This window comes from Colletotrichum fructicola (genome assembly GCF_000319635.2).
Source record: "Colletotrichum fructicola Nara gc5 chromosome Unknown KSG_Nara_v1_contig01, whole genome shotgun sequence".
In the NCBI taxonomy this organism is placed as follows: Eukaryota; Fungi; Ascomycota; class Sordariomycetes; order Glomerellales; family Glomerellaceae; genus Colletotrichum; species Colletotrichum fructicola.
Genome location: NW_027094051.1, coordinates 7,315,631 through 7,340,289, shown reverse-complemented (window position 1 = coordinate 7,340,289; position 24,659 = coordinate 7,315,631). Strand labels below are relative to the sequence as shown.

General features: G+C 53.8%; 5 protein-coding genes across 5 annotated transcripts; 4 read left to right on the top strand and 1 right to left on the bottom strand.

Annotated features, from left to right (window-relative positions):
* Positions 1-11,118: 11,118 nt before the first annotated feature.
* On the top strand, positions 11,119-13,234 carry CGGC5_v002083 (Meiotically up-regulated gene 80 protein; the record flags this gene model as incomplete). Its single annotated transcript, XM_032029131.1, has 3 exons — positions 11,119-11,688; positions 11,743-12,031; positions 12,084-13,234. 3 exons carry the CDS (start codon positions 11,119-11,121, stop codon positions 13,232-13,234), a joined length of 2,010 nt encoding a protein of 669 aa, XP_031891168.1.
* Positions 13,235-14,705: 1,471 nt separating this feature from the next.
* On the top strand, positions 14,706-15,883 carry NRKA (putative serine/threonine-protein kinase A; the record flags this gene model as incomplete). The annotated part of the gene is made up of 2 exons (XM_032029130.1): positions 14,706-14,960; positions 15,011-15,883. 2 exons carry the CDS (start codon positions 14,706-14,708, stop codon positions 15,881-15,883), a joined length of 1,128 nt encoding a protein of 375 aa, XP_031891165.1.
* Positions 15,884-16,937: 1,054 nt separating this feature from the next.
* CGGC5_v002081 (uncharacterized protein) lies at positions 16,938-17,809 on the top strand (the record flags this gene model as incomplete). Its single annotated transcript, XM_032029129.1, has 2 exons — positions 16,938-17,192; positions 17,270-17,809. The coding sequence occupies 2 exons, from the start codon at positions 16,938-16,940 to the stop codon at positions 17,807-17,809; spliced, it is 795 nt and encodes a 264-aa protein (XP_031891166.1).
* Positions 17,810-19,597: 1,788 nt separating this feature from the next.
* CGGC5_v002080 (uncharacterized protein) lies at positions 19,598-20,353 on the top strand (the record flags this gene model as incomplete). Its single annotated transcript, XM_032029127.1, has 1 exon — positions 19,598-20,353. The coding sequence occupies one exon, from the start codon at positions 19,598-19,600 to the stop codon at positions 20,351-20,353; it is 756 nt and encodes a 251-aa protein (XP_031891450.1).
* Positions 20,354-20,514: 161 nt separating this feature from the next.
* On the bottom strand, positions 20,515-24,657 carry ATAD5 (ATPase family AAA domain-containing protein 5; the record flags this gene model as incomplete). The annotated part of the gene is made up of 4 exons (XM_066150920.1): positions 20,515-21,285; positions 21,334-24,299; positions 24,377-24,392; positions 24,490-24,657. The coding sequence occupies 4 exons, from the start codon at positions 24,655-24,657 to the stop codon at positions 20,515-20,517; spliced, it is 3,921 nt and encodes a 1,306-aa protein (XP_066009779.1).
* Positions 24,658-24,659: the final 2 nt, after the last annotated feature.

Below are 24,659 nucleotides of genomic sequence, written 5' to 3'. Positions count from 1 at the left end.
TTTATATAAGGAGAGTAATAGTAAAGTAAGTAACTAGTACTTTATTTATTAATTAATATAATATCAAACTAATAACTTAATAATTTTAATAATAACTTTAACCTAGAGAGTACTACATATACTAACCCTTAAGTAGTTACTTAAAGTATATAAAAGCTATAATTAAGAGGAGTATAAAAGTTCTTTATAGGTACTACTAAGCTTAGTATTAGAGATATTATTATTATATTTATCTTTAGTACTTATTTCTAGAAGTAAACTAAGCTATAACTAGTAGACTTATAAACTTAAGTTTTAAACTATACTTATAAGAAGTATTAATAAAAGGTAATAGATTAAATAGAGTAGAATTTTACTATAGTTTTCTAAGGTAATAAATATACTACTTATAGAACTACTCTACTAAAGGCCTTATTAATTACTTAGATTACGTAGGAAAAGTAGGATAAAGAGTTAAGGGATAAAGCAGTGTACTAAGACTAATATAAGAAATTCAAACAAATAACAGGCCACTCACACCCCAGGGTGGGGGGAGGGTGGCCGATTGTTTGCGTGGACTGTCAAGTACAAAGGCATGTTGGACTTGACGACTTAGATATCTACAGCCTGTGGGCAGTGAAGCTACCCACCCAGCATCCACGATGCTTCAAACACGCCCCCCTCCCTTTCTGAAAGAACTCTCTACACACTGCCTGATTGACGCCAGGGTGCCGTCCAATCACCGCCCATCAGGATGCCAATTCTAATCGCCCATTGCATTCCGACCTCGTACCTATTTCGGAGTACAGTGGTGCGTTTCTTTGCCACAACGCCCTCATTCAGAATCGATATGCCTGGCAGTAAAGTTCGCCAAAAATGCCATTGGAGCCCTACGCCGAGGGTGCTTTGCTGCCATCATCATCGCATGCCGGTTCCATATCGAAGGGGGAAAACCGATCCTCATCTGTGGCTGAGATCAATTTGAGTCCTTGAGACGCACACGCAACAAGAGTAGCGCAGCTTATAATCCGACGAGGATTCGGCGGCTGAGCGTACACGATGTCTATCATGCCGCTATGATCAGAGGTGCATAGTCCATTTTCTGAAGTCGCATTTCGATGCAATCTTGAACCCGGTAGGGTGATATCTTCAAAATGCCATCCCAGACACCGCGGTTGGAAGAGCTTTTGTCAACCGATGGGCAGTATCTTACGTATGCAGCCTCGTCTACCGAAGTCACTTGAGGAGCATGCTTCAAAAGGTCTTTAAAATAACATTGAAGGCTCATTAATATCGTTGGCAGCCAACTCGATACTCTCTCAACAAGCTGCTAAGTTTGTGTGTTTTCACGATTTCCCAACGCGTCTATCTAGATATGCGAGCGCAATTTCCAAGCTATGATACAGGCAAGCTTTCGTATCTGTCCGACGCCACTAAATGATGTTGATACCCATCATATCCGGCTGCTAATTGCACAAAGGAGACAGACCAAGTTCATGTCACACTGACGTTCCGTAAGGCGGGCGATGGTACTCGCAAAACGGGGGTTGAATGGCTTGTGGATTTCGTGTGCTAACCCTGGATGGAACAGGAAGTCTGGCTGGGGCATGCTAACGCACACGCCCATAGCGTAGTCGTATAAAGAGCTATCACCGATCAACCATGCATCGCCAACGCCAGCACAGCGGGCTAGACGCGCCACAAGCCACACAGATGGCCGCCGCAGACAGCCAAATGCTGCCCCGAGGGCCCCCAATGTCCTGAGATCAACCACACACAGGCAATACCGATACGTTCACGGGCATTGTGTGCCGTTAACGCATGCTCACGAACGAATGACCTACGGATACCAGCTACGTGAGCAATGGACCGTGAAGCCGGGGTTGAGCGATAGCATAAGCCTTACTACCTCTCTGGAGACGTGTTGGCCGTTCGATAATTGACCGAGTCGTATGTCGACGAGGTTGACCTTGGACAACATTAGAGGTGTGGCTTGGGCCACTCCCTGTCCAATTCCATGGGGAATCTTTCTCCTCGCAGGTCTCCTCACCCTCGTGCAGGAGGAGAAGAATGATTTCGCATACATCCACGCCCCTCAAATCGCTTACTATGGTACATACCTGCTCCCGTTCAAGTTCTCCAAAAGCTGCGAGCCTGGACTCAGGCGGTCGATTTTGTGCGAAAGCCGCCAGGCAGACCGACCGACCCTGCAGCTCCGGTATGAAAAACGAACCCCATAATTTGCGTGGGTGCTGACTCCGTGGCTTGCGGTGCAGACGAAGTTTGGCAGGTTTGGAGACTCCTGGTCCCAGGATTTGCGTCTATCTGCTTCGTGTCTTCCCCATCGCGATGGCAGCATTCCAACCTTCAGGAGGCGAGGTATTATTATTCCCAGCTAACCATCATCCTTGGTCACTTGTTCGCCAACCCATCAATGTCGATTGGCGGCCGCTAACTGAAATCGATTAAGGCAGCAGCAGCTCATCACAAACACTCGTGCAAGCCAACCCTGTACAATGGAAACACTTGCTCCGGGATACTTCGACGGCTTCATCAAGAAAAAGAAAACCAGCGGCAGTCAAGCGAAAGGAAACCAGCACTCAAATGGGATACTCCTAGGTCAATCGCAAGTGTTCAAAACCACAGCATTGGGCTGGGGCCTGGGAAGCACTGGCCCAAGGCTGCTGAGCGTTGAAGCAGAGACGCCGGACCGTCTGCCCTATCGGCTCTCACTCAGGCGCTTTTTGCAACTAACCCCAATGTTACGCTCGCTGTTGCAAGGGCAGCAGAGGGCAACCGTGGCATCCCTTCCGCGCCTTGCTGCTGGCCGATGCAACGCCATTGGCACACTTGCCCATCGTCAACTAGGCGGTGCACAATTGAATGAATTGTAGGCTGTCACGGCGTTGGAAGCTTGAGGGTACGAATATGCTGTCGCGAGCCTCGCGATGCACACCCGTTCCGCACTATTACGATCATCTCTCAGCAACTTGCCATCTTTGCAACAGTAGCTTGATTCGTTGGACCCAGTCAACCACACTGCTACTTGTCATCCTATGGCCCCCGCTGACTGGACGACGGAAAACGACAAATGTTTGCATGGCTCTTCGAGGGTGTTTCCCTGTCCTGCTGAGCAATTCCGTTTCCAACATGACATGTCTGGGGCCCTGTGGCTCAGATTTCATTGGAAATGCAACCACTTGTTCCACGGGCTCACTAGCAGGGGAGACGCGGGTAAGACACCCTCCTCTCGCGTGTCGCTCATGGCGTTTTGCGTCGATACAGGGTTACTTGGAGCTGCAGGGATTTTAATGACCTGGCTGGGGATCCTGCTTACTTAGTCGCTATCCAGTGGCAGCGGAGGGAGGTCCTGCGCAACCCAGCCTTTCGGCCGGCACGGTCGGCGTCCATGACGCTGTGATACCGATCTTTGGAGCTGCCTCCGTAGCTCTCACGGCCGGATACCCTGTCGAAACGAGATGCCACTCACCCCCCTCATCGTCAGTTAGAGATGCTGCTATTCACTCAGGCGGGACGGCACCTCGTCATCCGAGTCTAGCTTGTGACTGGCTACTGGCCACCAACATGAAAACGCAGTGGCCAGGCCGCAGAGAGGGATGACGGTGTGCCAGACAGAGACGAGTCTGATATTGATGGACAAAGACAGGTCTGTGCATGACGTGCCGGCGGTCCTGTGGCCTTGAGCAGTGTTTCTGCATTTTTGGCCGCTCATGCATTATCACCCACGCAAAATGGTGCCGCCTCAATTTGATATTGCGAGCCCCAAGCCACGGTTTCATTGGGGGATGCAAACGCAGTTGGTGGCCCAGTCGGGAACATGGAAACTCTCAATTTCCATCTCCCAAAGATCCGCAGGCTATTCGGATACTCGCCGTCGTGGCGCCATGCTCCAATGATGAACCAGCCCAACGATGGTCCCGGCCTAATGCAGCCAGAGAGGAGTGCGTATCAGCCGAGCGGAGGGGGGAAAAAGACCTCAAGCAGGTTGGGCCTTTGCACGTTTACAGCCTTGTCGACAAGCCGAGCAATGCCCGTCTGAATCGGCGTGGTGAGGCAGTCCATGCTCATCGTCGCCCCGACCCTCAGATATACCTGAGTCGATGCTCATAGATTGACCCCCGGCTCTGAGGATCAAGATTTGCTTTTGAACTCGACATCTTCTTTGGAGGGGGAAGGCTGAGGTACGTTGCGTTGGTTGCCCTGGGCGCTGATTTCCAAAGTAATAGAACGGCGGCGAAGCAAGGCGAGAATAGTATATGCGCCGGCGGACCAACCGCTGAGCCCTGTCATGTACGAATACCATTCCCGTCGCCTATCGCCCGCATGTTCCCCTTTCTATTTCGAGCGAGGGACTAGCAAAGCACCGTCGTGATGCTGGCGACAAGACTCCCTTGCCTTAGACTCTTTTGCACGTCTCCCTTTTTTTTTTTTTTTTTTTTCCTTTTCGTCCTTTCAATTTCTTTTCTACGGCTTTGCAACCGAGGTGGATGGACCACCGATGGTGATCTGGGCAACCCCTGGCTCAGCTATGGTCCCGAACAACGAGCGTATCCGTCACAGAAGCCGCGGCGGCAATATCAATTATTGACCTGTCTACCAGGGTATTGACCTGCACAAATTTCAGAAGGGGTCCTTGTCGGGCTGCGCCTACCGGTGCCAACTTTACTTAGTACTGTCTCCTCAGCGCGGAAGTCTCATCCCCTGAGGATACAGCGAGAGAGGGGTTTGGACTGCTCCAGTACCGTGTGCCATCAGCATTCGGAAGCACTTCATTGTGCGGAGATTCTGTCAGGCGCGCCATCGCCGACAGTACTCTCGGGAAATTACGACAGACTCACGTCTCTCGGGCTGGCCTGACTTTGGCCTCTTTGGCAATTACATTTGATGGCATGCGACTAACTGCACCGATCAGATACACACACCGGAGATCACAACTGCAAGGTGCTGCAGTACATAGAGAATGGAACCAACAGGCCAACAGGTTGCAGTGTTGTTTGGAACTTCAGAACTCTGTCTCTCCGTGTCCTACTCACCCCCCCCCCCCACCGACAGCAAGACAGGCTCGGCGCAGGCAAGCAGGCAGACAGACGACGATGGACCAGTGCCGTCAGCCGCCGTGTTTCTGATGCGATTTGCGAGGTGGCACGGCGCACTGTGCCTCTCCTGGTCTGTTGGCTTGGGAGCTTCGCTTCTTCCTGGCTTGGCTGAAATTGGATTGGGCCAGTCGGTGCTGCTGATTGGCTGGTGAAATGGATGGAACCAGCCTGGACTGGATTGGTCCGCTGTCTCGGCCGCGAATCTAACGCAATTGCCTATGCCTTTGCTATGGCAGTGGGGTACGGATACGGATATATTCGTTCTGGCACTTTGAAAGTCTTGGACGGCTTTGCCGTCGCCGGCCTCTGGACGGGTCAAGGTAAGGGAGACATGGCATGGCAAACATGCCGAAACTTACGGAAACCGAGAGGTACTTTGCCGGGCGGAATTACGAACATACTGCACACTTTCATTGTCCTCGCTACCTACTTTACACCGGTCGAGTTAAGTTACCTCGGAACGACTTCCCTGTCAGCGTGGTGGTCGTCCACCTGATGTGAGGTGTGGGCGGCGGTGCGTTGCGGCGCTCATCCGTCTGACCTGGTGCGAACCTTTGACACCTACTTGATACGTATTACAAGGCAAATGATCGTGGGGACGTCGTGCGTCTTCCTGACTGACTTGCACGCAGACAAGCCAGCCAGCCAGCCGCCTCTCTTTCAAAGGGTGTGTTGATGGTTGAGACAACATGGATTGCCAAGGTGTCGAGATATCAGGCCAACAACTCGGGGCGCTATGCCTGAATGAGCGACGCTTCCGCAACGCACCCTGGGCCTGGGGTCTCGAGATATCTTTGGCTCTTGTGCTCGAGGGCAAATATTGGAGGGTAAGGTGTGCTAATGCTCTGCTCATGCTCACCAATCGACGGCAAGTACCGCACATGTCGGCAGCCTTGTTGGTTGCGTATGACATTTGGCGGTCACAGGTTGCAACATGCGATTCACAGACAGCAGTGGAGACTTGGGACAGACTTTTTCTTCACACATTATCTGGGAATCCTCGGTAGAGCGAAAATGGAGCGCTGCACACGAGGACGAGGCGCCCACTAAAGCGAAGAGAGTGGTCCATCGGAGGTTGCTTTTCGTTCTGGAGTTGCAGTGCGGATGAGCACGATGATCCATCGGAGTCGACAAGTTGATGAACTGGGACCGAACCAAGGACAGGACCATGACCACCACGGAGGTGCAAAAGACGCCCGCCCACCTGCGTTCCCGAATCGGTAGGCGAGGAATTGGCGACGGCGGAGGACGAAGACGAAAGACCCGTCTGCAAAAGCTTTGAGCGACGGGTCATGTCCGGGTCACGGGTGACGCAAAGTCCAGGTCCAGACGAAGGAGTATGAAGGGTACTCGATACGCAGGCTCCATACTGGATGCGCAACGCAGTGTACTTTTTTTCCCCGCTTGCTTCATTAACTGCGTGGTAGCTTATGGGGACTTGGGACAGACGCTCGAGTCAAAGTGAGCTCGGTATTACGGGTTACGGCGCACTAGCATGCCGTGTCTGGCCCTGGACAGCGACAGTTCAGTCTGCATCGGTAGGGGATGGGCGTTCGTAATGTTAGCTCGGCAGGGTAACGGGCTGAAAGAGACCAAGGGCCGAGAGAGTTTTGTGTGGGGATGCGACAGCGAAGGATGGAGTGTGTGGACGGGGGGCGGGATGGGACACGGCGGGATGATGGGACGAGAAAAGAATGGATCGTTGGCGGCGATGGCGACGGCGACGGTGGTGGTGGTGGTGGTCATGACGAGGAGCCTGCCTGGCTTTTGGAGGATGGACGGTGTCGAACTATTGCGTACGGTAGAATTGCGGCGGCCGTGGTGTTGTGGTGGTGGTGGAGAGCGCATGAGGACAAGGGTGGTGTCCATGGTGGACGGAGCTAACTTCTAGGGCCGTCTTTGGTGGAGTAGGACGACGACCGACCGTCTTCACGGGTGCCTTTTCCAGGTTGCCTTTGCGGCGCGACAAGGTTACGGCTACGACAAGCAGCTTCATTTACGGCGTCTCTTTTATTTGCCCTGCGCTCAAGTCTGCGCTAGCTCCGTCAACAAGCGTCACAAGTGGGCGAGACGCACGACTGAGAAAGAAACGCAGAGCCTGCCTAGGCCGAGCTGTTGTCTGGCCGGCCTTCGCCTGGTAATGCAGAATGATATTGGCAATGAAAAAGATGGAAGTGGGAGGATGGATATACTGAATAAGCCGAAGCCGATAACGACGACAACGACGGAAACCTCAGAATTTTCCTACACATACACGGTGAGAGTACCCGATACTTTGAAGGATGCGCAGCAGGTGACGATTTGGGCTGGGAAAGCAGAGTTTCGAGTACCGACTCGGCCACTGTCTAGATCCATCATGATCCCCGTCCATCACGGGCACGGCAGAAGTTGTGCAGCATCCAATCAAGCTTGCGTTGCCTGGCTGCGGGCTGGTGGTGCTTGGTGCTTGGTGCTTGGTGTTTGGTGCCGCCGGTGCAGCTTGAGGCGACACCAACGCAAAGACACCGAGCCAAAAGCAGGCAAGAGAGACGGACCAGAGGCTTCCAAACCCCACCCGACGCTGTCTGGGCACCCTTGGGATTTCAATGAGCGCCGCAGATGGGAAAGAGGGAGAAGGGGACGTGGAGAAATCACGAAGGATGCTTCACTTGCTGATGAGAGGGGGGTGTGAAGGAACATTCCAGGGAGCAGGCGACGGGAAGAAGGGCAGGGGGGTGAGACCAGCGACGAGGCACCCGACGGACAGGCACCAGGTACGTACCTTTCCTTTTCCTTTCCCCCCTCTCTCTCCCCGTCGTCAACTCGCCTCACCCTGTGCTTGCGTCCCATGCCCTGTCTCTGTCTTGCCCGGCGTCGGTAAGTGGTTGCTCACTCGCTGGAGCCTCTCTGTCTTGAGGTGGTCTGTTAGAGGTTCCCGCAACGTAGGTACCGCACCGCCTGCAATTCACTTGCTTCCATTACAAGTGCGCTAACCCTATCTAGGCATGGCTTGAAAAGGTGGGTGAGAGGGAAAGGAAGGGCGAAAAAAAAAAAAGAAGAGTCAACCATTCAGGTGCCACTCCACGACACGCGGAACACACTCTCACTCAACTCTCATCAGCCTCTTTCTCTCACACACTTTTCCCCCCTTCCGCATTTCGATACCCACGCCCACCTGCATCCCACCTCACACACTCTCCCACTGTCCGGCTGGGGACCGTGACTCCGACTGCGGCTAGGGACCAAGGAGGGCAAGTGCGGTACGGAACGCGAAGGAGAGACTTGAGTTGAGGGCACTCGTCGAGAAGCGCAGCGCACTAGGCTTGACTGGGCCTGGATCGCTGGAGACATAAAACAAAAAGATTGAATGACTTGAGTGACGGCCTGGCATGAGCTGGACGTCCATTTGGTTTGGCACTTGGACGGCCAGGGACTGGGTGACTTGGATATTCACAAGGGACTACTCCATACGCAGTGGACACTAGCCGGTATCATGGTGCAGTACCTTTGCAGCATGGAGCGAGTATCCGTACCTGTCCTAACCTACGGCGTAGTAGGCCCGGCCATTAAGACGGGGGAACGAAGCTGGGGCGGAGACTGGCTGGCCTTGGCCTGGGTCTGCTGGCTTGCCCATGGATGGCTGTCGTCACTTTGAAAGCTGCTGCTCAAGGTATCCGGACTTGTAATAAGTTGGCTTGCGAGGTTCTGCTTTGCGTTGCTTGCTTCACTTTAAACTGATGATGGTATCGCGGATCTGCGAAGGCAGGCAGGCAGGCAGGCAGGCAGGCAGGCAGGCAGGCAGGCAGGCAGGCAGGCAGGCAGGCAGGCAGGCAGGCAGGCAGGCAGGCAGGCAGGCAGGCAGGGAGAATGAGCCCGAACAAGCTGGAGGCTAGCCCCAGCTTGGTGGTATCTTCGCCGCCAATGCGCAGTGAGGCGGTACATAAGCGTGTCAAGCGCCATCACCAGCACCAGTCCCAGCCCGTGAGCAACCAGCAGGCTAATAGGGCAATGGCACTTACGCAGCAGTTGTACGAATAGCTGCGCCAGGCCAGAGGAGGAGGAGGAGGCAGAGAAGATACTTTGTCAGGTGCCTACCTACCTACGTTACCTGGCTGGCTGGCTGGCGTATCCGCAGGGTGCACCTTCAAACGCAAGTACTTTGTGCGCAAAGATGGTATGACACGGTACATGAGGCACCTCAGGGAAAGTAAGGTGCCTTGGCCTGACCGAAGCGGCCTCTCGTCCGTCCGGCGTGCCGCTACCTCTTTGCTTGCTGCAAACCTGCGGCAGTCCCGAGGTACCTACCTCCTTCTCCTGCGACATCCCTTCCCTTCCCTCTTGCAGCCCAGTGAACATGGAAGTTGCTGCGTAAGGTACCTTCCCACCTTACCCTGCCTACCACAAACCCGCCCACTGGCTTTTTAGGTAGGAGGGGGCAAGAGAGGGGCTTCGTCCTCGTCCTCCTGCTCCTGCTCCTCTTGCTTGCTGCGCTGCGCCTGCTGGACTGGGCTGGCCTGGCTTAGGAAGGCTGGCTGGCTGGCCGTCCACTCGCTGAGGGGTCCAGCACCCGCACAAGAACCTGGAAGGAACTAGACTCAAGCAGGAGCGAGGTGGAGGAGAAGGCAGGCACCACACTGGGAGGTACCTGCGTTTACGGATACCTTCTTCTGCTGCGTAAAGTACCGATTCCATCGCAGACAGGGCATTCAGTCAGTCCGTCCCTCCTGCCCCCCCTCTCACTCTTTCCACCTCATCATCGCAGGGAACCTACCGCTGTAAGAAACCTCACCTCACAAAAGGCAGGTACGTACCTGGCGACATGGAACAAGGTACCTGCCCACCGTGAAGCCTTCCCTATCCATCCATGGCGACCCCCCCCCCCCCCTCCCCTCCCTCTCTCTCTCCCCCAATCCCATGCTGTCCCATGTCACGGCCATGCCTCCTGTACCTTACCACAACGACCCATACGCTCTGTACTTCGTACGGCACACGGCGCGGATTGGATACACCACTACTCCAAGAAATGAGAGTCCAGACAACGAACGACGCAACCATATCACTAGACCCTTGCCTCCATTTTTGGCTTCAATCTATCCAGCTCCAGCTGGCTGCTTCGCTTCGTACCTGCCGCCTCTTGATCCCTTTTGACCCCATTCACTTGCTTCACTCCGTCTCCTTGTCTGACCTCACACCTCTTCTTCAATTGCCAATTACTTCATACAATACAATTCCACCAGCCTGCTCAAGTGCAACTGGACCTGCCTTTGCCCTCCAAGCCTTTGCCTTGAGACGACAACCAACTGCCCTGCCCTCCTGCAGCCTACCGAATCACGGCCCTCATTGACGACGCCCGCGAGCAACAACCCACCTGCCTACCTCATTTACACGGACGATCTGAACTTCACCCCCGACCTCTGTCTCGCCCGACTCTACATCTTGACCTTCACCTAATCCGCCGCCGAGCTTCGCATTCTTCTCGTCCTCATTCTCCCACGAGATATCCGCGAGCCAGTCTCAAGTACCTCTTGAGCCTCCCCAGCTTGTCTTGACTTGTATTGCGCCTGCCGCAAAACTGCCTCGCAAGCTCCCCCCCCCCCCCACCTTGCCGGCAGACCACAGCAACGACTTCTCGTTTTGAGGAAGGCATCTCCGAAACCCCCTACCATGGCCAACAATTAGGAGCTTTCAAATAATAATTCGGAATACCAACTTACTCCCAACAAACCACCCACGCCCCGACAGCGAACCCGACGAAGCTGCGAAGCATTCGAGTACGGTAGACTTCTCCCCTGACTCGATCCTCTAGATTTCTGCCCTCCGCAAGACACCAGCAAGCTTCCTCAGTGAACCGCCAACCTCAAGTGCCTGCCACCTGCTTCTACTGCAAATGTAGCAGACGTCAGCTTTGGCTTTCCCTTCACTCGCGCTCTCCTCGACTCGTTCTCAACTCCACCGAATCACTCGACCAGCTTTCACTCACCCACGCCGCGAACGACCAACCTGAGGTCTTCCTCTCTCACGAACCCGTCTCTCCCCCGCTCCGATGTGTTCGACTGCTGCACCATTGCCCTTCTACAGCCTGCCCCTCTCTCCTGCACAAATCGCATCGTGCAGACAGAGCTACTCTCAGCAAACCTACCACGCCACCTCCTCGCAAAAGAACGCCAGGTTCAATCTCGGTGCCGGAGCTGCTCTTCGCAGGAGCGGGCTTCGCACGCCGCCAACCGAAGCCATGAGCGCTGCATACCACGCCCCTCAACTCGTCGCCTACGACAGCCATGTTCTCTCCTCTTACCCTTCAGCCGTTGCCCAGGCCAGAGGGCCCAAGGCCGTCGTCGCCGAGGCTGCGAGAGCACCCCAGTACCCCAGATACCCTCAGTCGACAAATACCTACCCCCAACCACAGCCGGTGGTAAACCCTGCCTCCGCTACTAGCCAGTACTCCACCACCTCGAAGCACTCTACCCGCCCGTCGACACCGACATCAGGCGCCATCAACAAGACCGATGGCACCTCTTCACGGAGAGGCTCCTCTACCTTGGTCTTGCACAGCCTGCAAATCCCCAGCTGTATCAACCCCAAGGGCGGTAATCTGGCAGACTTCGCCGCCGAAGTAAGATTTACTCACCTCCTTGCATAGATGGACAAAAGCACTGACAATATGCAGATTACGTGCCTCTTCTGGTTCGAATCGATGGACACGTTGCGAGCCGCCGAGAAGATCCGATCCCGTCCTCGTACCGCTACCGTCCCCCGCTTGACCGAGTATGCGACGCCCTTTCCCCAGTTCAAGAAATGGGCCTACAGCGTTCTGTCGACGACACAAGTGACGCAAAACGTCATTCTGCTGGCTTTGCTTTTCGTCTACAGGCTGAAGACGACGAACCCGGTGGTTAAGGGCCGATCCGGCAGCGAGTATCGATTGCTGACGGTGGCCCTGATGCTAGGCAACAAATGTGAGTGCAGATTTTCTATTGACTGTGTACGCACACGCTGACTGGATTCTAGTCTTGGATGACAACACCTACACGAATAAGACGTGGGCTGAAGTGTCGGGTATCTCGGTACAGGAGATCCACGTAATGGAAGTCGAATTCCTCAGCAACATGCGCTACAGTCTGCTGGCCACCAAGGACCAGTGGGAGGAGTGGTTGGTCAAGCTGGCCTGTTTTTCCGAGTATTACGAGCGTGCTCAGAAGCAACCGACATCGCCTCTGAACAAGTCCTTCGCCTCACCGGTGCCGTCGCCCACCGCCGCCATGCAGCCTGCCGTCTCGTTCCCTCCCTTGACCCCTTCTGCTACCGCTATCTTCTCGCCCAGCACCGTCACCCAACCGAGCGCCCAAGCATGGCCCTCGACTTACAACCCACCTGTCTCGCCCTTGTCTGGTAAGCACGCCAACATGAATGGCAGGAAGAGGTGCTCAGAGGAGGACGTTACCGAACCTCCGGCGAAGCGATTGTCGAGACAGCCCAGCACCATGCCTCCTGTCGCCCGACCCCCTGTTGTTGGCGAGCAGCCGATACGTCTCCCGGTTCCCAATTTGACGCTCAACACCAACCCTGCTTCCTCTCAAATGGTGTATCCCCCGACAACCACGTACGCTTCGCAGGGTCATGTCTCGCTTCCACCTCTGGGTAACGGAGTTCGCGCAATGGCGACTGTCTATCCTTCGGCGGCGGCCACCACATCGATGCCTCAACTGCCGATGCCAGCGCCCGTCTCGATGCCTCAGGCTTCGCTCACGCCAGCTACTGTCCCGATGCATCCTGCCATCGGCTACGGCACGCCAACCAAGAGACACAGCCCCGGCAGCCTGTCGGTGTACGCTTCATCACCACTGGGCGAGCAATTCCCGGCCTCTGTCATCCACACCCCTATTGCGCATACGCCCATCTCTCACTCGCCTAGCGTTTACCTGCAACAGCGACCGAGTCCGTACAAGCCGATCCGTCATGTCAATACCCTACTCTACCCACCGCCGTCGGCCTCTCTGAACGAGTATCACCTGCCGACCACGCAAATGCACTACCAGCCTCTTGGCAGGCGCAACGACCTACGAACTGGAGTTGTTCCTGAGTTCATGAACAACCCCTACAGAATAAGCCAGATGTCTCAGATTCCCCATGGTCTTCCTCAGGGACCGTACCCCAACTAGGCGTGGGGGTACTTCCCAACACTACGTACTTGAACACATTTTCGACGCATGTTTTACATGGGATTTTTCAACTTGGTTATTGTCTTTTCAGCATTGCATTGTTTACGGCGTCGGAAGGGCCTCATTTTTACGACCAGTCTGAGCAACGGCCGGAATTCTTTTGATGCTTGAGGACAAATGGTATTGGGGTGATGAAAAGGATGAAACTCATGGGTCACATTTATTCGTCTCAAAATTTGCATCAGGCAGGAGTTATCATGTCTTCCATCTCTTACCATGGATTGGAACTGGTGGGTGGGACAATGAGGAGGAGGACTTGGTTCCGTGTAATATCTACCCGAGTGCATTCTATGCACAAAAGAACAACCCTGGCATGGGTAGGAAGATTCAGGATTTTTGGTTCTTCCGACGGCGTCAATCAGCCGACGAGAGTAGATAGATGCAAAATGTCAGCAATGACAGCACGAGATCTTGAAAGATCAAGACAAATCAAATCAGTAAAACTGCAGGGGCATTGGAAATGAAAACATGTGAAATGATGGTTGGTGGTGAGAAATACATTGAGTTGCGGCATTGACCAATGAAATGGTAGCAGTGACAATTCGAATTTGATGATGTCGCTGCGAACACGGTGTGAAGAGTGCTAAATCCACGCGAATACTGTATGACTAAGGGAATTGGCTGAGAGCGTTGGAGAGGATCGGACTTGTGCCCGATGGCCAGCTTGGAGCTGACTGGTCAGACTTGAATGCAATAAAGGAGTTTTTTTCCAGCTTGCTTGGTACGTCTGATATTCGTGATAGTCTAGGCCCCTAGGGGAGAGGGGGCTGATGATGGGATGGAAAGCCATGCTCGCGGCCTGATGGTCGCGATGGGTGGTCGAAGAGCAGTGTTGATACACGTAGATGTTGAAAGGGCTGGTGGTGGCGGTGGTCTCTGTTGGTCAATTTATTGCGAGGGGATAGAAAGAGGCCAGCAAGAAACACCTTTTCTATCCTTTAGGTCTTTTTGCGGGAATAGAGGCGCTTCGTCGGATGAAGGTAAAAGACGACCTGTCGGTTTGAATTCTTTTGGGACAAAGATTTACTTGGTTCTAATGTGTGAATTGGAAGGCAGATCCTGCGGGACAAAGAGTGGCCGAACTGCCCAAAACCCAATTGTCCGGCCGATGGCGAGCATGTCGATTCGACTTGTCACGAGAGACTGGTCATGGCGTATGGTGGTCTGTCCGGCCTTGGATCCTTGAGCGGTGCAGGATGTATCAGGCCAGGTCTGTATACCACGACTCGGATCGACGAGACGCGCGCTGTACACGGGTCACGATGGCGGTCGTTTTCATGGTGATTTGTTAGGATATATAGAGGAGCCAGGAGTAGCGGATGATGGATTGATATCCCTTCATCGAAATCGCCATTATTAGAAACACCTCGCACAAATCATTCACATAATCAAGATACACACTCAGTACAAGATGAGGCCTGTCGATGATACAATTTACGCCATCGGCGCTGAGCGCAAAGGCGAGAGTCATAGGGTCTACGCTGTCAAACGCGTTTGCCAGAACAACGGCGTCTATGACCTGCGGTTCGGGTCTCGAGGCAGCGGCGCCGGGGGAGAGGACAATCTCATGTTTCTCAGTCCCGGTGAGCCTCTCACTCGGGAGCAGACGAGGTATTTGCGGAAGCTGGTCGGACGAGAGATGGAGCTGAGCGAGGATGCTTCTTTTGTGGGTTCTTTTCTTCCTACTGGCAGTTTGGGTTGCTGATGTGGGAATAGGAATGCGTCGTCCGGTACAAGGATTTCATCGAAGAGTTCGGCGACAGAAAACAGGCGATTCGTCAGAACACTACCCTACCGTGTGCGCTTGTCATGAATAAGCTCGAGTTCGAGTGGAGCGGCCTCCTGGCCGACGACATATTACGAAAGCTTCAGGATACTGATATCGTCAACGTGGCCGTGGACATGCTCTCCGCGCTTACGTACCTCCACGCCCTGGGCATCGTCCACGGAGACGTCCGGCCGCAAAATGTGGTCCCGTACAGGAACACCACTCAACCCCATGGAGACTGGCATAGGCAGCATAGATACAGACTCTCCGGCCACGGGCTCGTGCCGGCCATCTTTTCCAAGTGGGCGGAGTCTCCCGGCGAGATGTATACGGCGCCCGAGTTCGCGGGAAGAGGCCGATACAAGCCGACGCGGGAGAGCGACGTATGGATGCTCGGGACGATGTTGCAGGAGCTCCACGAATCCCGGTATAAACGCATCCCGCAGCCCATCAGTGCGTATTCGGAGTTTCTGACGAGAAAGGGAGCTTGCGAGTACCCAGCTATGCGGGTTTGGCATGACTGGCTTGAGGCGCTGGTGGCCAAGTTGCTGCAGGACAAGCCGGGAGATCGGCCCCGGGCAGAGGACGCGTTGACGGGCCTTCTTGAGGAGAAGTTCAGGGCTACTGAGGGTGGTCAGGTGGGTGCTGAGAAGAGGGAGATGAAGGAGACTATCAAGAAGGCCAAGGCGGAGAGATGGCGGGCAACTACGATGGGAAAAGTTTGGACCTGGTGGTATTTCCGTGTGAATAGGGGCTTTGAGCGATTGCTCTTGATGTGGTTTGGTTTGTATTTGTGTAGGATCTGCTTTCTTTACTTTTGAGTTAGGGATGGGTGGGCAATTTGGTTTCTGCTTAGAAAGGAAAGATGTGTTTCTTGAGGTTAAAAATTAGAGAATGGACTACCTGCAGATTAATTTACTTGACTTGTCTGGGTTCACGGTAATGTTAGTTGGAAGACAGGAATTGAATACTAGAAAAGTCATTATCATCTTCCACGCCATCTTCCTGTTCGCGGCCATGGTGATGCAATGGCGTCTGACGGCGATATCAGAGCAACCTGTATCGTATCCAAGTAAATCCCATCCTAAAACTAGTTCACACGACATAAGACGCGGTAACATATCGTCCCATTTGGTAGCCAACGTATCCTGTCGTCAACATGAAGAATGCCTTTCGGGACAGACTTGGGCTCTTTGTGGGAGTTGTAGGGCGCCATCCCTTGGGTGAAAAGCGACTCGTCGATTACGGCCGCGTGGTATGAAGGCTTTGTTGAACCACGTCAACAATGAAGCTCAGGCGAAAATGAAAGAGCTCTGGGTGCTCAATTTTCGGTGGATTCCATCTAATTTGCAGCGGTTGGTTAGTCGGTCGTCAAGGACCTCATCTCATCACATCACCCGGCCCATGCTAGGTCTGTAAGTTTGGGAATCTGGCGGTGTCCTTGGACCCTTTCTGGGGAAGTGAGATGGCCACCTACCGTGGCTGTTGAAACAAAGTCAAAGAGATAAAATGAGTGTCTGCATTTTATGCCATTTAGAGTGTGTGACATGCACATGATCATTTATGAGTTCCTTGCGTGGAGAGGAATAATGATCAAAGTGTTAAAGCAAGCTCAGAGGTTGAAAGGGCCCTTGGTTTCGATAGAGAGATTACCATATGGCCTGTCTCATGATTCCGATTCTTAGACCATTGAAGGAGCGACGAGGTGAGATGTTTCAGACCGGGTCTGCCCTCGAGGACCAGAATGGACAAGCTGTAGCTTCATCGTGGCCGCGGTATTGAGGGCATCAGTTCACTCATGATGATGGTATAAAGACACGCCATATCGCCGTCATCTTGTCGCATGAACAGCACTACCCACGATTCACACTTAAGATGACACCCACATATCACAACCTCGCTGGCGTTCCGGATCAAGCCGGAAGAGCAAACAGATACACGACTACGGGCTTGAAGAGAGATGGGTACCAGAAGAATGTTTACGAGTTGCACGACGGTCACCAGTTAAATGCGGAACAAGGTCAGAGCAACTTGATGTTCATCAAGTTCGTCGGCAACAGCCCCGAGGAAAAGAGTGAACTTGAGCGATTTGCGAAGGAAGAAGTTTCCCTGGGTGAAGATACTGCTTTTGTAAGTCACGCACACCGTAACTGCCTCGCTGATTGGGGCCCCAAAGCGATAGACCGGCCAATGCTAACAGTATGTAGGAGTTAGTTGTCCGTTACAAGGACTACATTGAAAAGAAAGACATGCTGGTGGTCGAAGAAGCAAATTGGAAGGGCATCGAGCCTCGAACGTACATATCCGATGAAGAGCTTATGGTTTTGGCCGTGGACGTGCTTTCTGCGCTGACGTATCTTCATGATCGACACCAAGTGCACGGGTATGTCCATCCCAGCAACATCATCCGTTTTAAGCGTCCTGCAACGGAGCATGGAGACGAACTCTGGGGATACAAGCTCATCGGGCATGGGCTTGTGCCAAAGGTCATGTGGACTTGGAATGATATCCCTGGAGACCAGTTCACCCCGCCAGAGTTCCATGGTAAGAAGAGTGAGTATCAGCCGTCTGAGGAGGGCGATGTGTGGATGCTCGGGCAGACTTTGGCTGAACTGCACTCCCGGGCTGGAGGATGCGACAAGCACCGACATGGTCAGCTCCACGACTTGCTAAAGAAGATGCTGAAGCCGACGCCTGGCGAAAGGATGAAGGCCCAGGTTGCACTTGATACAATTGTCGGCGAGTAAATATATTCATCCATGACACTGGCGTTGGCGCCTTTGGAGGAAGCCAAGAAGAGGGCGAGGGAAGAAAGAAGGGGAAGGTATGTTATGGGAAAACTTTGGTTAGACCTTCAGAGTCTTCTTTTCTTTGTTATGTTTTATGTTTGCTTTTTGTCTTCCATTGCTACTAAGCTGGTTTGAAGTTGGTATAAAGGTGAAGAGGGCGAGAAGAGGTGGGGGACGCTTTGGGAGGCAACCTTGGATTTCACTTTAGACGGGGGAAAACAGCTTATAGAGGTTGGGATGTAACTGACGTTTCGTATTACTGGATTTGAATGAATATTTCTTCACCTTTTTTTAGACTGATTCCAGGTTCCATACTTATCCTATGTTCTCGTCTCATCGTCGTCATTGTCAGCATATGGGTCGAGGTTGAATTTAGATCAAAGGCAACGCTCAATAGATCACTGACCTCCTTCCCAGCTAACATCAGAAATGACCATCTCCACGACCGCTCTAGCTCCCGAAGTGTCGTCACACCCGCGCCGGTGCTCAACATCACCACGCATTGACCAATCACCAGCCATCACGTCACGACCACGCGCCGTCTAGTCCCAATCTCCGGTAACATTCCATCACTCCCCTCGTGGCCGAGTGACAACAGGACCAAAATGCAACGGTAAGCAGTAACCCATCCAACACACCCTCAAACCCTCACAGGACGTGCCTTTCCGCTGAAGCAACCCATCGCGGATCTCATCATCATCACCATCTAAGGACTGAGGGAAACTCACCCTCAGCATGCCCAGGCACACCGCGAAAGAAGAAAAGGCATAGGGACAGATCCAGGAGCGCGGTGCCTCGCGCAGCAACCTTCCGGGGACCATTCCCGCGCCAGGGGTTGTCTCGCACGCTCTTCCCCTGTCTGTTCTTCCTGCCGCTTTGCGCAACGACGGGTCCATGTGGCATCCGAACCGCGCTACCAAGTTTGCCGTAATACAAAGCCAACATTTAGTGTCCTCTCTCACCAGCGTCCTCAACAAGCGTCAAGCCCGTTAGAAATTAGACTAGATCAAACTAGCCTCATTAATTACAGAGTCACAGTCTTAACACAAGCTGAAATATATGACATCTCTCCTCCCGTCCTGTTTCTCACCTCACTCCTTCCCTCTCCAGGCAGCGAGGCCTCACCCGTCTGCATAGCCTCGACATCCGAAATACGCCTCAACCCTCAGACCGTCCGATCCACGCTTCACCGGCCCGGCGGTCGCCCCTTCCCAGCCATCTCGCCCATCAAAACTGTCCGAATTCACTCCCAAAAAAATTTCGCCCTGCTGATATCGTCGACTCGCGCCATACCGCAGGATAAATCCCTGTGTAAGCGGCATCGTCCCGAGAAACCGGCTTTGACTCTGCCTATCGACCTCCGCCACCGTTTTCGCGTTCTCATCCGACTGGCAATCGTCCTGTTAATACCAACACACCGGGTTGAACCTCGCTCGGACCGAATTCCAGACTCTGGAGGTACGGACTCTGACACCGGGGAACTCGAAGCTCAAGCCGTCAAACTCTCGTACCGCACTGTCGTTGTCCGTCGGTGTAGGGTTCTCCCTTTGATAAATTCCACACCTTGGTATTTTCTTTCGTCTTTGATAGCTTACCCTTCTTTCTTCGTCTGTCTTTGACGGAGAAGGGAAAGGGAAGGTTCATATACCGCCGCTTGAGAAGGACGGCCAACATCTCACCTGCCTTCGCAACAACCCGAAGCAAAATTCTCATCACGACCACAGGCAACATCAAAAATCTCACAAAATGCCTCCCTCCCGCAGCCGCCGCTCCTCCTCAGTATCTTCCTCCGACTCCTACCGCTCAAGATCTCGCTCTCGTTCCCGCTCACCACCGCGCTCCCGCTCATCCTCAGCCGGCCCTCACCCCCGCAACGCCCGCCGGAGCTACAACAACAACAATAACCGCCGCCCTCGCCTCCCCAAGAAGAAGCCCTCCTTCAAGACGACGGCAGTCCTCATCGCCGCCATCGCCGTCGCCACAATCTGCATCCACCGCGTCTGGCACAAACGCAAACACCCAGAGGTCCGCGGCCCCCACTGGGACACCCTCAACGCCCCCGGCCGCCACTCCCGCCGCCGTAACGTCGTCCGCGACAGACACAACGGGTACGTCCCCGAGTACGACCGCCCTCCGCGGAGGCTGCCGCCGCGCAGGGGGCCGCGGTATTACGAGGACGAGAGTGACGGGTACTTTTCTGATTACAATCCTCCGCCCAGGACGTACCGTCTTGCCGAGGAGCCGAGGGGGCAGAGGCTGACAGAAGAGGCCATCATGGGGCCGCCAAGGGATGAGATTGTGAGGTACGCGAAGACGTCTGGGAGGTCGGAGGCGGAAAGTAGCAAGAGGTTCTTTGACGAGGACAACCGGTCGAGGAGGGTGGAGGATGCCGTTGAGGACTGGAGTAGGAGAGGCGCAGCCCGATTTCCGTCTCCTGATGGGCGAAGGCCAGAAACTGTGTACGATGATAGGAGGTCGAGGCGACGGTCAGATTACTACTAAAGACGGCGGGGACCAGAAGAAGCTAGAAAAAAAATCATCAAGTTCAATCTCATCTAGCCGTGTTATATATCGATGAAATGAGCCATTGCTAATGCCTTTCCACAAACTCCCTGAAGCGTGCCGCTTTCCAGCTCCTGAATGCAACCCATCATTATGTTCGTCTACTCCGCGCTCAACGTCGGAACCTCAGCATTCGGCACTGGTACCTCGGCACTCGACACTGGCGCTGCCGTCTCATTACTGGTGTCACTCGGGGCAACACTTGGTAGGCGCGGCATCAGCCTCATCTCCATATCCACAGCCGCCTGCCAACCCTCTCCTCCGGTCCTCATGACCAAAGGCGTGCTCAGCTCGGCAGAAAAATAGCTCTCTCTGCGAGTACTACCGCGCGCCACGCCCTCTTGAGCCGAGAGCGCACTTCGAGTACTGCGCATTCGCTTGCCAGGCCTGCCGCCCTCGCTGACAAGCGAGCTTCTCTGCTGGCGCTCTTGCATTGAACGGTGATCGTATCCGATAATGCTGCGCACATATGGTGCGACTTCGAGTGTTATCATCCGCATAGTCCTGTCGAATACCGACGGCTCAAGACTGTTGGACATGCTTGCCAGTGCCTTCTCTGAAGCCGCAATCGGATCGAACGCCAGACTCATATCATATCGTGAGACGGCTGTGTCTTTCGTCGGCTTGTTGAAGGATCGCCGCATCTGCTGAATTGCCTTGCCCTCCCCGATGTGATCCATGCTGACTGCAGACTCAGCTTTGCTGGGGGCAGCTTGGAGGGTCTGACGGGCGGCGGATTTGAGGCTGTTGGAAATGGCGGTGGCTGTGTAGGTAAATGTCGTAAGTGGAGGTGCTTCAAGGAGTCGCCGTCCAACGACAAAGTCATCGCGCGACTTGCTTGAGATATCTGGCTGGGTAGGGTCAAGGGACTCCTGTCGACAGTCAGTTTTGCTCATCCAAAAGGACCGATTCACACTTACTTGTAATCTGAGCCCAAAGTCACCACCAGAGCAAAGATCAGCTGCACACATCGCCTCTGAAAAATCACAGAACACATCAAGTGCGGCAGCTCGGTCTCCAGCGGAAGAAGTGTGTACGCTTTCGGCCCATGATGCCATGTCGAGGGAATCATGCCAGTTGCCCAAGTCCAAGCCCAGGCCCTGCCAGCACTGTGTCATCAACTCCTCCTCAGAGGCAAGGGAGCTGCCGGTGACTGCAGGATCCCTGCTTATCCATCCCATTCCCTCTAGATATGTCCCTTCACTCACAACACGGACAACATCGCCGTTCTCATCTTTGTCGCATCCTTTGGGCCAACGCGGGTAGAACCAGTCAAAGCCACCCCGTCGATCGCCAACTCCAAGCTGGCACCAGTAGTTGAGTTCCATCAAAGAAGCCCGCAAGTCGTGTCCCTTTGCCTCATAGAGTGCACTCACAGCTGCGCGCTTCAGAGCATGGCCTTCATTCGCAGCGATGAGAAGAAGCACATCTACAGCCAGGTCTTCAGGGGGAGGTGTGAATCGGAAGATGCCATAGAGGACAAAGTTGTGGAACGGAACAAGATTCTCGTCGTTGCAGGTCATGACGAAGGGCCTCTTTGACTGGACAATCAAATTCATGATGGTTGCCCAAAATTGCTTGTCCTCTTCGTAAAGAACGTCAACTTCCTCAAGAAGAATCAAGGACTGCTTCTGGTTTTGGGTCTTTGCCTTGGTGGTCTTGGGTGCCTCAACTGGCTGCTCGGTCTTCTGCTCAGGTTTTGGTTCGGCTTGAGGCTTCGACTCAGGCTTGGTCGCTGCTTTGGGTTTGAAGAAGGACAGCATGGTGTTTTGTTTGCCAGATTCAATGTCTTTGGATGTTTCGTCGTCCACGGCTTTGCTGTCATCCTTTCCTTGGCGATTTTGCTGGACGAGATGGTTTTGTGTCATGTCTCCGACCTTTTCCATCACATCCTTGCCGTTTCGGCGGCTGCTCGCATTGATCTCGAATATCTCGAAGCCCAGTTCCTTTGCAACCGCATAAACCGCCGCAGTCTTGCCAGAGCCATGCGGACCGCTCAGTACAACAGCATTGGTTAGTCGGCTGAGGTCTTTGCCAATGTCTCTGCGAACCACGGTTTTCTTGGGACCACCTTGACTATGGGTAGGCAACCAATCGTCCTCGTCATCATCAGAGACACTCGGCAGGAACTCTGTCTCGTCGCCATCGGATACAATGAAGTTGTCCAACTTGTTGCGCTTCCGCTTCTTCTTTGTCGCAGATCCAGGCTTAGCACCAGACGACTTCTGATCGGCGGTTGCTGCACCGGTATTCACAGACTGGACCCTCAGTGTCTGGAGCCATTCCTTGAGAAGTACACCCTCCTTGCCACTTTGCAGCACTTCTTCTGCAAGGATAGGCGCGTATTTCTGCGCCCAAGTGAGCTCTTCACATAGAGACCTGTCGTATGCGGAAAGATTGGTCTCGAGGGAATTATATAAGCGAGCAACAGCTGGGTGAGGCTTTCGGGTGGATGCCGTGAGAACCTCGTCATCACTCTCGTCGTTCTGGCTCCTAAGAGGCAAGCATGTTCGTAGCTCAGGTTTGATCCGCGAACGCAGCTTGCGGCCACTCTCAAAGTGCTTTCCCGGCAGGCGAAGCTCAGGTGGAGGTGGTTGGTAATCATCAGTTGTATCCTGGAGAGACTTCATGATGCCGAGGGTGTCTAACGACTTGACAAGCATATCAATGACTGATTCGCCGGGCAAGATATTGGTGTTTTGGCCCTTGGACTTCCGATCAGAGACTTGGAGTTGCTGGACAGCCGCGGACAGTTGTTCTTCCTCTGTTGTCAACCCCCTGACATGGGCCATTTCCTGGGCTGGCCATGCTGGATGACATGATCCTGGCACCTTGAGTCCCAAGGATCGCATGCCAAACTGCGGGATCTTTCCGGTCATAGGGACCGCGCGTTGTTTCTTAGGCGAGCATGGCGTAGAACTGAAGATGGTTTGCCTTGGTGGTTTCGGTGCAGGAGCTGGAGACGCGTCGGATTTTGCTGCATTCTTGGCCTTTCCAAGAAACATTGGATGCGTAGTACCCGATTTCGTCTTATCCTGCTCCAGTTTCGTAGCTTTGGCTCGAGGTTTCTTGGGCGTCGTCTTCGACTTCGGACTCACCTTCTTTGGGGACGGACTATCCAGAATCTGTTGTATCTTGGGACCAATGCGCGCGCGCGTCTCTGTATCATGACCATATCTAATAGTAATGATGCGAGTCGGCTTGGCGGGCGACTTTGAGGACTTGGCGCCTTTAGAGCTCTCGGCGGGAGCTGGCTTGGGCTTGGGCGGGGACCCAATTGTTCCAGTCTTTGGGTTGAACTTGAGGACCTTGGTTGGCTTCGACTGGTCTTGGTTTGTGGAAGGCAGCGCTGAGCCTGCCGCAACGGTCGAAGAGGCTTCAGGATTGATCGGTGGAGCTTTAGGAAGCAATACAGAGACTTCTTGGGCAATAACTGGCTCGGGAGGAGGCGTTCGTGGCACTTCGTTGGCGAGGGCAGTTGGCGGGACACCGTTGTTCTGGGAGAAGTGGCTCGTTATATCGTTCGCCGGTACACTCGCCTTCTTCCTAGGGCGTCCCCTCTTCTTGCCTGAGCCCGGTCCAGCACTGCCAGTCTTCTGTCTCTTGCGATCGGGTCCATCCTCGTCAATGTCGGAAGAGTGCGGTTCAATGTCGCTGGATGGTTGCTGCAAAGCGTGTCTCTGCTTCTTAGGTCGTCCAGGTTTCTTGATCGGGGTCTGCTCGTTTGCATTTGGAGGTTGGTCTACCGCGTTTGCCTCGGGCGTTGGCAAGTCGTTGCTCTTTCCTGCGACAAAGAATGGATGAAGTTTCTGGTTGGAGCCATCGAGCCCTTCTGGGGCCATATTGGCTACCAAGAGTGTTCCCATGAGATGAGACGAAGCTGAATCTAAGATCTCGAGGTCAGTTATTGCATGATTGAGAACGTGGGAAGCCTTTTGAAAGGTGTTCGTGTTTGGCACTTACGCTTCAGCCGTCGCGCCTTCAAACTACGTCAGAGGGCATGCGACTGGATGAGAAAAACCTAGGATGGGGGGAAAGAAGAGAAACAGACTCTTTAAGCCAAAAGAGTTGCTGACAAGAGAGTTTTGTGCAAAAACAAGCTCCTCGTGAGATTGTAAAGTCGAGTCGTAAGCAGGGAGTTGTGGAGGGGTGAGAGACGGCGTTGTCGAGACTGGAGCATCACCAGTCGCGTGAATCGCGTTGGGAGAATCGCCGGGGGCAGCAGCGTGTAGCGCGACTGCCATTC